This window comes from Lemur catta, chromosome 17 (assembly GCF_020740605.2).
Source record: "Lemur catta isolate mLemCat1 chromosome 17, mLemCat1.pri, whole genome shotgun sequence".
NCBI lineage: Eukaryota > Metazoa > Chordata > Mammalia > Primates > Lemuridae > Lemur > Lemur catta.
The window spans coordinates 28,070,100-28,086,413 of NC_059144.1; the positions used below are offsets into that span (position 1 = coordinate 28,070,100).

A 16,314-nucleotide genomic window follows, 5' to 3' on the forward strand; every position below is an offset into this window, starting at 1 on the left:
CAGGCTGGAGATCGAAGGACTTGTTAGCACACCCGCAGCCACCACTTGATTTGGCACAGCCTTCTTAAGAGCCTTTCATAAGAATGAGAGTGAAATCAGCCATTTAAGCATCTCAAAAATTTATCATTATTCAAGGAAAGATAAATGTGCATCTGAGTTTTTAACATAAATTATTTTTAAATGAATCTTGATTTATTTCTAGAGCTCCATTCCAAAAGTAAAATAAATCAAGCAAATACTTACAATTGACAAATTCAAATAAATAAACTTGGTTAAAAATTACAACATAACCAGTGTGATGGCTCATGCCTCTAATCCTAGCACTTCAGGGGGCTAGGGCAGGAGGATCGCTTGAGGCCAGGAGTTTGAGGTTGCTGTGAACTATGATGATGCCACTACACTCAAGCCTGGGTAACAGAGTGATACCCTGTCTCAAAAAAAATTACAACGTAAAAACTTGCTTATTGCAACTTTCACTTGCATCATTACTTTGCCTTTTTTTGGTCATCATGTCAGTTGCATTGCTGCTAATGATAATGGTCACATATATAATATCTAGACTTAGATGCTATCCTTGGTTTTCTGTGTCTACTCATGCTTTTTTCTATATAAAAATGTACCTGTAGATGAGATTTAGAAGAGAATTGAAGTATCTGAAATCACAGCTCACAAGCACTCAGTGCTATTCATAGAACATTAGTGTCCGTAACAGGGTTAAGAGAGGCTCCAGGATATGGGCCTCTTCCTGTGGGCCACCCAGGTAGGGTGATGTTATCATAGAGGAAATGTTGCATCCCCTTCATTATTTTTTTAATTCCTGGGATAACATATTCAGACGGTTTTTAATAGCTCTGTTACTGATAACATTTTGAAATCCCAATGAATTGTATGATCTTCTAAAAACATATAAGTTGTCAAAATGAAGTAAGAAAGAAGTAGGAAAATACTATAAGCTGGTAACCAGGAAGGGAATTGAGAACTTGTTGAAGTATTACTATCTCCAAGAAGAGCATTAGACCCAGGAAGTTTCAGGGTTGAGATGAGCTCATGGAGATAATGATAGCGTATTCCTCCTTGGGAGCTTATAAGAATTAATTATTTCTAAAATCTATAAACTATTCCAGAACAAAAGAAAAGACGGGAAGCTTAAAAGATTCCTAACTCAGGCCGGGCGAGGTGGCCTGTAATCCTAGCACTCTGGGAGGCCGAGGCAGGTGGATTGTTTGAGCCAGGAGTTCGAGACCAGCCTAAGCAAGAGTGAGACCCTGTCTCTACTAAAAATAGAAAGAAATTATATGGGCAACTAAAAATATATATAGAAAAAATTAGCTGGGCATGGTGGCACATGCCTGTAGTCCCAGCTACTTGGGAGGCTGAGGCAGGAGGATTGCTTGAGCCCAGGAGTTTGAGGTTGCTGTGAGTTAGGCTGACGCCACGGCACTCATTCTAGCCCGGGGAACAGAGTGAGACTCTGTCTCAAAAAAAAAAAAAGTTTCCTAACTCATTTTATGCATAGAAACCTTGATACCAAAACCTGACAAAGATAGCACCAAAGTATAAAGGCCAGTTTCATAGTGAAATGTATGTGTGTTAATCTAGTTGCCAGTGTAATAAAATAATCATTTAATATCAGAAAACCTATTAGAATATGTGATATCAGTGACTTTAACCTAGTAATAGAAATATGAAGAGACTGAGCTACTTCATTTTACATATTTAACAAGCAGACATTATAGCATTACATCCACAGTACTTTAGTATGTAACAGGGACTTTTAAAAAATATAACAAGAGTAGTATTATCACGTCCCACAAATTTTAATAATTCTTAATGTTATCCTATACCTTGCCCATGTCCAGTTTTCTTTACCTGTCACAAAAGTATCATTTTGGACCTGATTTATTTCAATCAGGGAGGAAGGATGAAGTATTTTTAATATATGGTATTATCTAATAAAATCTCCTGAGTACTCGTTACATTAATGGTTGCTGTATTATTTATTAGCAACTTCTTCGAGAGATGCAGCAGATGGCCAGCCGTCCCTTTGCGTCTGTCAATGTTGCCTTGGAAACAGATGAAGAGCCTCCTGATCTTATTGGGGGGAGTATAAAGGTGAGAACGTGATTCAAAAGTTCCTATAACTTTTTAAAACTCAGGCTTCTAAATCTGGGAAACCAGAGCGGGCAAAAAAAGCCTTATTTCATTACTTCTTATTTTTTCCTCTCTCTCATTCTTTTCAATAATAAGCGAAAACACTGAAGTTGTCAAGTGTTCTTTTCCTTTCATTTTCCAGTCTTTGGTTCATTAAGCAGTCTCGTGTTCAGGGGATTTTAAAATATAAATGGTTTGTCTGATATTAGGTGTTCTGTGGCATAATACTTTAGAACTCTTATTTGAAAATAGCTAAATTGAACCATTGTTCTTTATAATTATATTTTGGGGATTTTTTCTTAAGCAGCAAAATAATAATTCACTATGTATGTATTCTTTAGAAAATCTTTCTGAGCCCCCGACCCAAAATGATGGAGAAAGTGATGAAACTGTTCCTTTTGACAAAACGATGAAATATTTAGATGTCCTGGGAAAATAGCTATAAATCCTGCATAAAACTTTATTAGCGTTATTGAGCTAATAGGAAGTAGGTGAAATCTCTGGGGACTATTCTCCCTTCCCTCCCCTGAAAAGAACAAGTCATAAATCAAAACCAGAACTGTGAGTTGTCTTAAGTGGTTCCAGATTTGTTGACATATCACAACTCCCACCTGAGATAGATGCAGATCCTCTCTATAGAAGACATCCCCAGTTCAGCCCTGTAGGATTCCCACAGATCAAGATCAAGTAATTAAAGATCACCAAGGACAAGAAGAGGCAAACCACCATGAATAAGAACCAGCAGAAACAACAGATGATGGATTTAGACAGGACATCAAAAGTTAGAATTGACATCTAAAGAATGTAATATAGCCATGTATGAAATCTGTAAAGAGATGAAAGATGGAATCATAAAGATGAGGAATCCATGAGAGGCAAGAATGGCCAAGCAGATCTGAAAAACAACCAAATGGAACTTCTAGAAATGAAAAATATAGTAGTTGAATTTTTAAAAATAAATAACTTACTTACATGGTAAACAGCACATCAGACATAGGAGAGAATTTATGAAGTGGAAGATGAATCTAAAAATATCACACAGAATGCAGCTCAGAGAGATAAGGCGATGGAGACTATGACAGATAGTAAGAATGTGGAGGGCAGAATGAGGAGTTCCAACTTACGTGTTTTCAGAATCCAAGAACAAATGAATGGAGAAGCGGCAATATTCAAAGAGATAATAGCTGAGAACCAGAACTGATGGAAAACATAATATACAGATTCCAGAAGCAAAACTTAGCAGAAGGATTAAAGAAAGAGGGAAGGCAGGAAGGAAATAAAACTACAGTTGCATTTATCATAACAAAATCACCTAACTCCAAGACAAAGAAAACAAAACCAGCCAGAGAAAAAGATCACCAACAATGTGGAGAAATTGAAACCCTTGTGCACTGTTGTTGAAAATGTAAAATGTTACAGCAACTGTGGAAAACAGTACTGCTATTCCTCCCAAAATTAAAAATAGAATTACTATATGATCTAGTGTTTCCATTTCTGATATATACCCAAAGGAACCGAAAGCAGAATCTCAAAGAGAGATTTCTACACGAATGTTCATGGCAGCATTATTCACAACAGTGAAAAAGTGGAAGCAGCCCAAGTGTCTGTCAGTGGAAGAATGGATAAACAAAATGTGGTATAAACACACAGTGGAAGGTTATTCAGCCTTACAAGGGAAGGAAATTCTGACCCATGCTACAAGACAGATGAACTCTGAGGACATTATGCTAAGTGAAATAAACCAGTTACCAAAAAAGCATTATGTGTAAGAGGTACCTAGAGTAGTCAAGTTCATAGAGACAAAAAGTAGAATAGTGGTTGCCAGGGGCTGGAGGAATGGGGAATGGGAAGGTAATGCTCAATGGGTGCAGAATTTCAGTTTTGCAAGATGAAAAGAATTCTGGGGATGGATAGTGGTGATGGTTGTACAACAATATGAATATAATTAATACCTCTGAACTGTACATTTAAAAATGATTAAATTTTACATGTATTTTATCACAATTTTTAAAAAGATCGGAAAAGGTCCACCTACAAAGGAATGGAAAACCGATAGCTTTCTCATTAGTAATACCAGAAGGCAGAAGAGAAAGGAAGAATGTATTTAAATACTGAAAGAGAAGAACTGCCAACCTAGAATAGTGTGCCCAATGAGTACCTTTTAGAACAAGGATGAAATAAAGTAATCTTCAAATTAGAAGAGAAACTGAGAATTTGCCACCAACAGACCTGTACAAAAGAAATGTCTAAAAGATGTGCTAGAAAGAAGGCAAATTATGTTTTCCAGAACCAACAAAGAGTAGATGAGGAGTCTGTTTGCTCAGCCATCCAGCTTTTATAAGTTTTCACATCCAACAGGTTTGTCTACTTAGCATCTGAAGGACAGATTAAAGTAAGTTTGAGTTTTAAAAATGTCTGCATAATATCCACGTCCGTGTTTGAGCTAGGTATGCAGAACCCTCTGACAAATCTATCACATACTGACTGCCATTGCTGTGACCTACAGGTATGAGGATTTCAGATTGAGTAAAAGGGCAGAGCCCCAAAGAAACCAGCTTGACGTGGCCCCTTCTGAACAGTCTATGCAGTCCTTTGGGCAGGTGGATGTGGAGACCTTAGTGGAGGGTGGCACGTAGTACCATCCCTGTCACTGATACTCAGTGATTACCATAGCTTTAACATGTCCTTTTCACTATCTTAAAAACGGTGGTGTTACCTGTTCCCATATACCTAAAATGGAGGGTCCTTGTAAGCACTAGTGACCGTCAAACTGTGTATGCTAGAGCTTGAGAAACACCACGCTAGGTAATTCTGTTTTCTTCCAGCAGACTGTTCCCAAACCCATTGCACTGGAGCCGTGTTTTGGCAACAAAGCCGCTGTCCTCTCTGTGTTTGTGCGGCTCCCTCGAGGCCTGGGTGGAATCCCTCCTCCTGGGCAGTCAGGTGAGTAGCTGAGAGCCAGTGACAAAGACCTTTTGGACTGTGACAGAGCTAAGCTCTGGACACTTCCCTTAGCTTGGGGATAAAGGTGATAAGGAACAGTGCCTGTCACATGTCGTGGCAGAGATTTGGTGAGATAATCCCATTGTTACTTATGTTCCCAAAACTGTTTTCCTGAGGTTACCCACGGTTCCCTTCTTGGGAAGAAGTCCCGGGCCCCCTCGCTGTGCCTGGCCACCCCAGCCTCTCAGTGGCTGTTGGAGCGTCTTGCCACGCCTGCTTTGCTGCCGAAGTTTCTGGTCCCCCTGTGGCCCTGCTGCTCCTTTCCTGGTTCTCTCGCCCCCCCCGAGTTTAGGCTCTTTCCCGGACTCCATGCACTCCTCCTCGGCCACCTCTTCCACTCCATGGCTTCCAGCCGTCTCCCCAAAGCTGGTGGTTCCCAGATGAGTATTTCTTTTGAGAAATCTTTTGCTTTTTGACTCTGTTTTAAACGTAAGACTCAAACAACAATTATAACAGCATAAGGGAAATTTCTGAAAATTTACTCACAGCTCTACTGTCCTAACACTCACCAAGTTTCATTATTCTGTTTCCTTTTCAGCCCTGGCTGAAATAATTAGTCAAAATGTTTAGTTGAAATAATTATAGAAATCTAACTTTTATTCTTTTTCCTAGCTGTGCTTTATGATGTAATTGTCATCAGCATTTTTACAACTTACTACATAATATATTACCAATGTCTTTTATACTTTTCCATCAAATATATGAATCATAATGCATATAAGTATTCTCTTATTTTGAACATGAAGGAAATACGGAGGATGGTTTTAGAAATATCTTGCTTAATCATGGAGTACTTTGGAGGGTGCCTCAAACAACGTGACCGTTTTAGTCACCTTTCAGTTGAGATGATTCTGGGAGTCAGGGTTGCCTTAGCCAGAGCAAAGCTCGTGTCCCTGAGGAAAGGCTGCCCCAGGGCCCTTCTGGACTCTGAGCTCCATGCTCCCCTCAGCGCATCCTCAGAAGAACCTCAGTTCAGCTTTCTGAACGATCGGGACCTGTGGTGTCCTCACCAGGGTGGGCTTTAGAACTTATTGTCTGAATCTCACGCAGGGATTCCTGTGTGTTGAGCCCCTGACTTGACCTTGCCCATGTTGATGGCAGGGTGACCCTGTGACCTGACACTCTGGGGCAGTGTGTGTCTCCGGCCACCACCCGGCCTAGCAAACATGGGCTGGTGCTCCCTGGGAGCAGCGCACTGCCAGGTGTGGGGAGGTGACAGGTTTGCAACCCTGTAGCCTTCCCTGCCCCAGCCTTTGCCTGGTATCCCACACCCGCCCCGGACTCCTACAGGCCTGCTCCTGCTTGAGTGAGCCCTGGGGCCACCTTGCCCCTTCTGCACTCGCTGTTTTAAGGGTGCTTTCTTCTGGACTCCCAGAGCACCAGCTCTGCTTTTGCTAGAACCACGTGTCGCTGGCGTGGATTCCCCCCATATGCCAGGCACTACGCCAGACACTTAAAAGCTGCCCCGCTCCGGCCCCACTTCATAGGCCCCAGGAGGTGAGTAACAGGCTCTGCTAACAGCTCCCCAGGGCGGCCTCTGTGGGGCTCTGAGCCTGGGCCGGCCAGTCCCCCCATGTGTCAGGAATCCAGCTTCCCAGAGCCGCGCCTTCCCTAGGGAACACTGGGCTAATCAGTGACCAGTACAGAAAGGGAAATGGGACCACAGTCCCCAGAGCAAAGGGGGGCGGGTGAGGACAGTGAAAGGAGTGGTTACTGATCGTTGTACGTGCCAGTACTGTCCTAAGACTTTATGTGGATTCACTCACCAACTCTTCACACTAGCCCTGCGCCGTGATTATCCCCATTTTACAAATGAGGAAACTGAGTCACGGGTCAGTTAAATAACCTTGCTTATTCCAAAGCCTGGCCCAGAGTCTGCTCTGCCCTTTGTCATGGTGTAACTGTGAAAATAACAAATGCTGGCTGAGCGATGTGGGATGAATCTAGATTTCATTGTAAGGCGTGCTGGTCTTTGTAGGCGCCCTTTGGAGGCAGGCAGGGGAAATCGAGCACTTTAGAGCGTGTCTGCAGTGTCATTTGTGTGTCCCACCACCAGGCAGCACTTTGGTTGGTCTGCTGAAAAGCAAAGCTGCACGTTGTGTGTCAGACGTGGGGAAGGGAGAATAGGTATTTGTATTTGCATAGGTAAACCCTGAAGGAATATATGAAAACCAATGGAAGAGTTTACCTGGAGCTGGAGAGGGTGGAGAGAGGGACAGGAGGGAAGTAAGACTTTCCCCTGCATACCTTTTTTTTTTTTTTTGGCTCCATGGGAATGTAAAAAGAAATTTTAAAATTATTTTTAAAAACAAAATAAAACAAGCTGCTCCTTAACACGTGTTCCCCCTGTGGCTTCCCCCAAGGTCTTGCCGTGGCCAGCGCCCTGGTGGACATCTCTCAGCAGATGCCAATAGTGTACAAAGAAAAGTCAGGAGCGGTGAGAAACCGGAAGCAGCAGCCCCCCGCACAGCCTGGGACCTGCATTTGATGCTGGGGCCAGGGACTCTCCCGCACACGAGCAAGCGTGTGGCACGCCAGAGCCGTCTGCAGGGGAGGGCGCAGTAGGGGAACGGCTGTGCGGTTCAGGGCAGAAGGCTGGAGACCCTCGAAGCATCCCACTCACCTGCATGATCACAAGCTTTCTTTGACAGTTTCTCCCATCTGTGTTTCACCATCTAATCTTTTACTTTTGCATAGGAAATACTTGATTGAATCACAGGTCCAGGGATGAGCTGGCTGTTGCTGGAGGGGGCCGGTGTAGAGCCAGTGAGAACAAGGAGTGACGCTCAGGTTCACTTGTGGACAACGTTCTTGGGACTGTCTCAACTGTGCAAAAAACAAAAGATGGAGTGTTTACAAGTAGACGTTAGTCATCAGTTGTTCTTGAACATGGTCTTTTAAAAACTAGTCAGATGAATTAACTTGTTCTCATCTGAAGCCTGCTGTCTTTTTTAAAAGATATGCTATTTATTCTTGCACGATTTAGGCAGATATCTCTCTTCCAGGGAGTAGCTTTTTTCTAGTTGAGAATTAATAATGGTCCATCTCTTTTGAGTCATATCAAGCTAGGATAGAAGGGGGCTATTTTAAATGTCAAGGTCAGCTGTTACTTCGAATGTAAACTGATGCAGTAGATAGTTTTCTGTAGCAACGTGATTAATTTAGTCTTAATCCATTTGAAATTTTCTCTTCCTTTCTCCCCCTCTCTCTCCCCCCTCCTTCTCCCTCTCCACATCTCTCTCTTTCTCTCACAAACACACACACATACACACACACTAAGTGCCTAGACTTTAAATAGATCTAGCAATTGGAAAGTTAGTAAGCCTAAGTTTTTACATAATTGCATTCCTACATTCTTGTAAAATTTAAATAGCTACCATTGGCAATCTGCTCTTTTTCTAAAATCTAATTTGCAGCCCAGGAAAGAATTTTCTCACCCCAAGGAACATTTGACCTAGCAGCAGGGACTGAGAGGAAAGTAGAAATGAACTAATTGTGAAAGCTCCTGTTTTTATTGTCAAAAAGGATACTGTCAAGAAGGTGCCCCCCAACCCCTACCCCGGTGTCACCCTAAGCCTGAATTTGATCAGCCCTCCGGCCTCCTCCTGCCAGGGCACCACAGAGGAAGGGACTCGCTCATGTCATGTGTCTCCTTGAGCAGAAAAGAGCACCGAGAGCACTCGGGACCCCTGGATCAAAGAGTGACCGTGTGTTGTTCCTGTAGCCTGCTGTGGGTCATTCTCAGGCTGGGTGGAGTCAGACGCCAGGAGAGGGACAGCCTCCCATTATTGGGCAGAACTTGCCTAAGCCTGGAGCAGGACCTGGAGCTGTTTGCCCTCTTTTCCCCAGGAGGGGCTTGGCCCACCATCCTCCTCCCAGACGGAAGTGGTGGCTGTGAGGAGGGCAGCGAATGCTGACAAGGATGAAAAGCACATGGGAAAAAATGGACAAGGAGGACAAACTATGCCAAATGGAAGATGACCAAATGTAAGAGGGTGGGACAGTCCCCTGCTCTTCTCCCACAGGGCACTGCGTGGACGTTGCGTTTTCCCCATTTATGGTGCTCTGTATTCTGGCGTTATGCAGCAGCCTCCCAGGGTCTCTCTTTGGTGTCAAACGGGGATTCTCAGCATTACCCTACTGGCATGGACCTCTGGATAGCAGCGCTCAAGCTTGTGAATTTGCAGAATACTCAAAAGAGCAAAAACTGCGGCATTTCACGTTTAAATGCAGTGCCTGGAGAGGGAGCATTATCTCTTCCCCAACACTAACCCCACTCCCATGAAGATTTGCCTGGAAAGATATTTTCAAGGAAATTGAACCATAAAACACTGTCTAATGCACAGAACACCTCTACTTTGAGACTCGGCTCTCAAGAAGCTTCTTTTCCACGTAATTGTTAAAGAGCAGACGGTTCTAGGAAAGACCGCTCCTCTTACAAGCTCCCCACATCCCTGCTCCAGAACACAGCACGCACCAAGAGCCTGCAGTGGACTGGCCCTTGGCCCCTGTGATGACCGCAGGCCCCTCGGCGAAATGACGGGGGCCACTGGGGACTGTCCTCCTGCAAGGAAGATCCTCCTTGTCTGTTCAAAGGACCAATTTTTCCTTGGCCAAAGAAGTCTCTTCCCTATCTTAGTCCTATGCCTTGAAATAACATGCACCGTGACCCGCAGCCATCTGTTACGTCTTTTTTTTTTCTCTAAAAGATGTTTATTTTTCAAAAGGAAGGAATTTTCAAAAGCAAATGAAGTTTAATTTCTGCTCCAACAGTGGAGAACAGCTGGATCCACCTGCTTCTCCTTTGCAGCCAACAGCAAGCAGCTTCCTCCCGGCTCAGGGCAGAAACAGGGAGTGGCAGGGAGTACCAGGAGCTCAGCTGAGAGCTGGTCACCAAGAGGGAATGGGTCACCATCTGGTGACCTCGTGTCACAGGAGAGCCTGTGTATAAATTAAAATCGTCATGACAACATTGATCTTGCACTTGTACATAACTATACAGTAGTGTCCAGAATGTTCAGATATTCAGGATGTACATAAAACAGAAAAATATCTTAATGTATTTTTATTAAATGTAACAATGTCCGAGTTTCGCCCAAGATTTTTTGTGCCATGTACTGGGTACCCAAGTTCTGAGAAGTCTTCTCCTCAGGCCCTGATCCGTTAATTACAAAGCCAAGAAAAGCTCCCCCACCGTGTTGATGTGTTCAAGTGCATCTGGTACCAATTAGATAACGCTTAAGACAGGACTGTGTCGGAACACGTGTGCAAGGCAGGCAGGGATCTGTTTAAGCAGCAGAACTTGAGACTCAGGGAAGCAGGAGTTTCTGTGTCGCTGCTGGCTCTGCAAGCACATCTCGAATCCCTGGCAGCCTCTCGGTACTCTGGGTCACCAGGGATGACCAGTTTTGTCCTGAGAAATGTTTCCCTTAAAGTTCAAACACCATAATCTGTGGAAATCAGACTTTTCAAAAAGGGGTTCTCCAGGCTGCATTTCCTTTTTGTAGTTTTGTCTAAATTTTTAATGACCATTTCCCAGAACCATAGTTTATTATCCTGAAAACCAGGGGTGGGAGTGGGGAGGCTAGTTTGTTGCTAAATAGCTTCCATTTCCCCATGGAGAGTTTTATACCCCTTGCACACCTGCCTACCTCCTGCCACCTCCCTACACACAGCTGGGGGAGCCTGTGCTTCCCCTGAGGCCCCCTGCAGAGGTGGGAGGAGGTATATGGGGGACGGCAGCCCACGGTCTGAGCTGGCCCAGAGGAATGCAGCCCTGGACAGACTGCCAGCAAAAGGGAAATAATGGGACATCTGTGGATGAGGTCTGAGTACAAGACTGGAGACGCGCTGGGAAGTGTGGGGCAAGTGAAAAGACCAGGGCACTACTGGTAGGAGAGAGACTTTCACCTTCCAGTGCAAATCCCGCCCCTTCGGCTTAACGGAGTGTGTTGGGGGTGGGGGGCTGATTCACTTCCTTGGGTATTGGTGTCATGTTCACGAACACCTTTGATCCTTCCATTTAATTCATTCATCCATTCATTCAACAAATATTTACTAAACACTTACTAACCTAAGCTAATGCTAGGGTAATGACCGAGATGAAAAAGTAGCTTTTTAGAATACAACAAAATCCGACTCCTCACACCCCTGTCATCCCGGGAGATCTTTCCTTGTGGTTTTTGTGAGAATTGGCCATCCTGAGGACTCAACCTGCAAGGCAGCAGTGGCTTCCTGTCCACGAGGTGTGCCCTGCCTCCCTTCTGAAATGTTCACCCTGTTGACCAAACTCTGCTCCAGCCATAAAGGCCGCCGCGACGGTGTCTAGATAGCCAGGCCCACCGAGAGACACCGCCCCTCGGAGAGAGTCGCTCAGACCAGCAGCACCCTGCCTCCAGGGACACGCTTCGGAGTGGAGAGGAGAAGCGGCGCCTTCTCTCTTAAAGGCAATAATGGAATCGATTTTCAGTAACTGAATTTGTGCACAAAACATTCTAAACACTAGTGAAGCCTGTTTCGTTGAACTAATTCTGGCTCTGGAAATGTTTGTTTTATAGTTACTTACGGTTTTGGTTTTTTTGTTTTGTTTTGTTTTATTCCGTTTGGATTCAAGCTAGTTTGTTAATATGTATAATTTAGCATCTATTGCACTCATGTAAATATGGAGTAAGTATTGTAAACTATTTCATTGCTGGGGATTGTGGGTGTTATACATACATTTAGGACTGCAATTTTTTGGTATTTTTTGTATTGTAAAATAACAGCTAATTTAAGCAGGAACAAGAGATTAAGGGAGGTCTGTGCATTTTAAACACAAATGTGAAGAACTTGTATATAAACAAAAGTAAATACTATAATACAAACTTCCTTCTGAAATAAAAGTAGATCTGGTAAAAGTGTGGTTTTGTTCTGTTTAATTTTGATTTTGTTTTTTGGTCATTAGAACCTTAAGAAAAAAAAGTGTTCATCAGTTTTCAGACTGCCTCAGAGGAAGCACTTGGCAGTCGTGGAGATGAAGGTGTAAACCGTCCCGGGGCACCTCCTGCACCTCCCCGGCAGCTTGCAAGCAGACTCCCAGGCTGCCCTCACCCCATGGCGGGATGGTGACCTGGCAGTCCCGTGGCTCAGCCGCCTCCCTTTTCCCATCGGCTTCCCCATCTCCTTGTGGGCTCCTCGTGAATGTCTCAGGTATGCCAACAGGTCTGATCCTCCAATGGCCACAGCCTTGTCCTTGACGTTTTGATGAAGGTTTCCATTGACAGAGCCTTGTTTATGGGCCTCCTGTCTGCCCTCCCCCACATTATTTGGCTCTTGCCCTCAGCATGGAGTCAGAGTAGTGCATTTCAGCGCCCTGGTGCAGAGTGCAGGATCCTGGTGCTAGAAGTTCCTTCCAGAAGGAGGAGGCCATTAAAAAAAGGAGGAAACACAAGGAGGCCAGTTGCTCCTGTAGGGAGGGTGGTGAGGCACCAGGGGCCAGGGCTGGTGGAGGGGAGGGGTGGAGCCTGGAGGAGGCTCATCCTAGAGCTCAGGGCTGGGTGGGGGAGGAGAGTGGCTGGACTGGTGGCAGCAACCAAGCTGGGAAGGACCTTGAAACTGTCCCAGAGAAGGATGTGGGAGGCACCAGCAGTTTCTGACAGGATAAAAACCTATGATTGGTGGTATTTTGGCAGAGACAATGCTGTATGTTTACCAAACCTGTTAGATGTTACTGTTGCATCCACAAGTCAACAATATTTCCCAGCCTCCTTGCCGTTAGGTTAGGGCCAAACTGGGCAGTGGCCAGTGAAATGTTGGAAGAAGTGATGCACAACAATTGCAAACCTGGAGCATAAAATGCTCCCACGTGGGACTCTCCTTGGAGGCCACGTGTTAAAGATATTGGAGGGAACACAGGTCCCTGAGTCACCACTTGGAGGCCAGCTGCCTAATCAGCAAGAGCTGCACTGTTCTTTGCATCACTGAAAAGCAAATGTTTACTGATTCATTGAGATCTGGGGCTTTGTTCCACCAGTTAGCTTTTCTTACTGTCACCAATACATAAATCAGCACAATGTACCTGTAACCAAAACCTGAAATATGTGGCATTAGCTTAGTCGGTGGCCAGGTGGCAGGCAGTGAGACAACAGATGCAGCAGGCAGGACAGCTAAGACTGTTATGCTGGGTAACTTGGAAAGCAAACTGTGTGTCTACTGAGTGTTTGACTTGAGGGAAAGAGGTGGGGAAAACAGAACGTGGTATGTGTTGGCTGTTACCGGCCGCTTTGGACCAGGCATCCCAAGAAAGGGTCAAATTCAAGAAAGAATTAGCCAGTTTACAAGCAGAAGGGAAAAGGGTGGGAAGACCTGAAACCCAGGGCCTTGCAGTGTTGGAAAAGCCAACTGCTTCCAGTCTACAAGCAGTGGTGTAGGTGAGCAGCAGAGCCCAGTGAGACTTGGGGGACACGATGACTGGGCCTTGTGGTGAAGATCAGGTGGAGGGTGTGGTCTTCCCACTTGAGCCCGGCAACATCAAGGCCACCATCTTGGGGGACAGGTGTGTGGACGAGGAAGCAAAGAAATAAAGCCGACTTGAGAACTGTGTCCAGGAAAGGACCATGAGTGCAGTCACTGACCCTGGCCCTGCCTGGTAAACAAAAGAAATAAGTAAAAGCTGTAGTAAGTTTGAGAAACCATTAGCATGGGTTTAAAAAAGCAATACAAAACCCAGTGACCATTGAAGAAGCCTGAAGACCACCCTCTGGCAGGAAGATAGTTGTAAGAACTGTGTCCAGGGAAGGCTTACAGCCTCAGGTGGCTCAGAGAGCAGAACTGGGCCTGAATAATGATTTCCCCCACTGCCCCCACCAGGGCAGGGTGCAGCACGATTTCAAAAGTGCTGCAGCCCAGTGACAGCTGTTTGTCTGCCACCCTCCTCCTCTGTGCACGGGAGGGTTCGGGAGGGCATCCTGCCTGCTCTCACCCCTGCCTGTGGGAGGGAGGGGTGCATAAGATGTCTTTTTAATTCAGAGTTGCAGGACCTTAAAGAGCCATCTGAGGGCGACTGCATCACCTGGAGGTCTGGATGGGATTGGACCCTGTACTGTCCCCCTAGGAGAGGGTGCCTGTGTCCCATGTGGAGGAGGAAGAGCAAAATGCATTTTGGTGACCAGAATAGCAAACTGGGCCAGAGACTGGCTAAATGCTCACCACACAATTTCCTCCTCCTGAGTCCATAGCTTCAGCTGCATTGCAGGACCCACGGCATCTGGATGGAACCAGGTGACTCGTCCTCACCAGTGATGTGTCACTTTCTTGTCAAGGCCATTAAGAGTGTCTCTGAGTCTCCACCCTTTCCATCAACCTTGCAGGCTCGTGTTGAAGGTGGTAATGCACAGAGCTGAAGGAGCCTGAGTCCCTGCATGACTTTGTGGAACAGAGCATTCACTGCAGACCAAAGGTACTATTATTAATAATAGAACTAGATATCTTTTCTTACCCTGCCTAATTCTCATTCCTCTAAATTTATTCGTCTAGTTACTCAACACACTTTTACTGAGCACAACAGGGCCAGGCATAGTGTAGGGACCAGAGGTTTTGCAGTGAACAAAACAGACAAAAATCCCTGTCTTTCAGGAGTTTACAGTCTAGTGGGGAAGACCATAATGAATAAAATTTCAGATAAGTTCCATGAAGAAAGGTAAAAATAGAGTTGGGGGTAGAAAGTGCTCTGGGGGTTGCTACTTAACATAGTGTGGCCGGGGAAGGCCACTCTGATAAGGTGACAGCTGAGCAGAAAGCTGACTGAAGGAGGGGGTGGAATACGGATGTCTGGGGGAAGAGAATTCCCAACAGGAGCAGGTGTGAAGACCCTGAGGTGACAGCAGGCCCCGTGGGTGTGGACGCTGGCAGGGCAACTGGGGTAGCTGGAGCACAGCGGGCTGTGGCAGCAGCAGCAGTTGAGAGTTGGCTGTGGTTCTCAGCCAGCACAGCACTGCCCCCTCAGGAACATTCTGGAAATACGTGGGGGCAAGTGTGATTGCACTGTTGGGGGAAGTGCTGCTGCGATTTAGCAGGGGGGCCTGGTGGTAGCCATCCCGTGGTGTGCAAGACTGTCCCACCCAGCAAAGAACTGACCCACGTCCCACAGGATTTTCAAACATTTTGCTGGATATTTGTGCAGATGAAAACATCTGTTTCTAATTATTTTAGTGTGGCATCTAACCCTGTTATAAACACAGAGTATTTGACAGCTGGTTTAATATAGTTTTGCAGAATTCAACTACTGTGTAAATCAAGGGAAGACTGAACTTTGTTTTCCTAAAAATTTTACCATGAGCTAGAAATTTTGGAAAATTCCATCACCAACAGCAGCAATGTCATTCCTGGTATCTGAGTCCCCAACCTCACAAGCCTGTATGATCACGTGTGAACAGACACATGCCCTGCAGCCCTGCTCTTGCTAGCCGTGTAGCATGCCTGGCGGGAATTCCCTCCCACCCTGTGTCCCCAACACAAGAAAGGGACCAGATGATCCTGATGACTCCATGAAGTGTCCTGGACACAGTCAGGGCTTGGCTCTGCTGCCAGGGCCCATTTGCACACCCTGTAGGCCTGCTGTCCTCACTTAGTTCCTGTCCCGTGAGAGTTCAGTGTCTGAGTTTGTGTTATTTTCTTGTGTGTGTACTTGTCTTAATTTTTCTCTCTGTATATTCTGCCTTGTACTGGAGGTGCATTGGGGTGTGGGGTGACATGTCCCTGGCAGAACAGCTTCCCAAGGTATTCTTCAACCCAGGTCTTCCCGGGCAAGGCAGGGCCTCCATTCATAGGTGTGTGTGCCGGGCTCACTGACAAGTCACTGTCCAGTTGAGGGACTGCTCCTGAAGCCCTGCACAGCCCGTCCTCTTGGCCCTCTGGAAATTTCACTGGCTAATGTCCACACTTCCTGCAAAAATGAGCTGGTTCTGTGAGCTTGGCCTGGCTTGACTTGCTTGGTGGGCAGTGAGTGGTTTCCACTTTAGCCCTGCACGAAGACACTGGGCTCCATGCCAGGATCAGCATTCATGAGCCATGACCTCTCCACCAACAAATCCACCGGTGCTTCCAGCACCTGCCTTTTTCCATCACTCCCAGCCACCTGCCGGCTGGGGCTTGATATTGGCAACAGGTAACAGAGACCTAGTC

The 16,314-nt window shown here is 45.6% G+C and overlaps 1 protein-coding gene across 6 annotated transcripts in view; it reads left to right on the forward strand.

Moving 5' to 3' along the window:
* The window catches only part of ATRN (attractin), a 133,475-nt gene extending 121,425 nt beyond the window's left edge, over nucleotides 1–12,050 (forward strand). For 3 of the 6 annotated variants that reach the window (XM_045528986.1, XM_045528990.1, XM_045528991.1), the window contains 3 exons: nucleotides 2,005–2,112; nucleotides 4,977–5,094; nucleotides 5,271–5,804. In XM_045528986.1, coding sequence (XP_045384942.1) covers nucleotides 2,005–2,112; nucleotides 4,977–5,094; nucleotides 5,271–5,446 — 402 coding nt within the window. In that variant the 3' untranslated portion in view covers nucleotides 5,447–5,804. Of the gene's footprint in view, nucleotides 1–2,004; nucleotides 2,113–4,976; nucleotides 5,095–5,270; nucleotides 5,805–7,517 lie in introns of those variants that run through there. The other 3 variants (XM_045528988.1, XM_045528989.1, XM_045528987.1) reach the window with 3 other exon arrangements.
* Nucleotides 12,051–16,314: the final 4,264 nt, after the last annotated feature.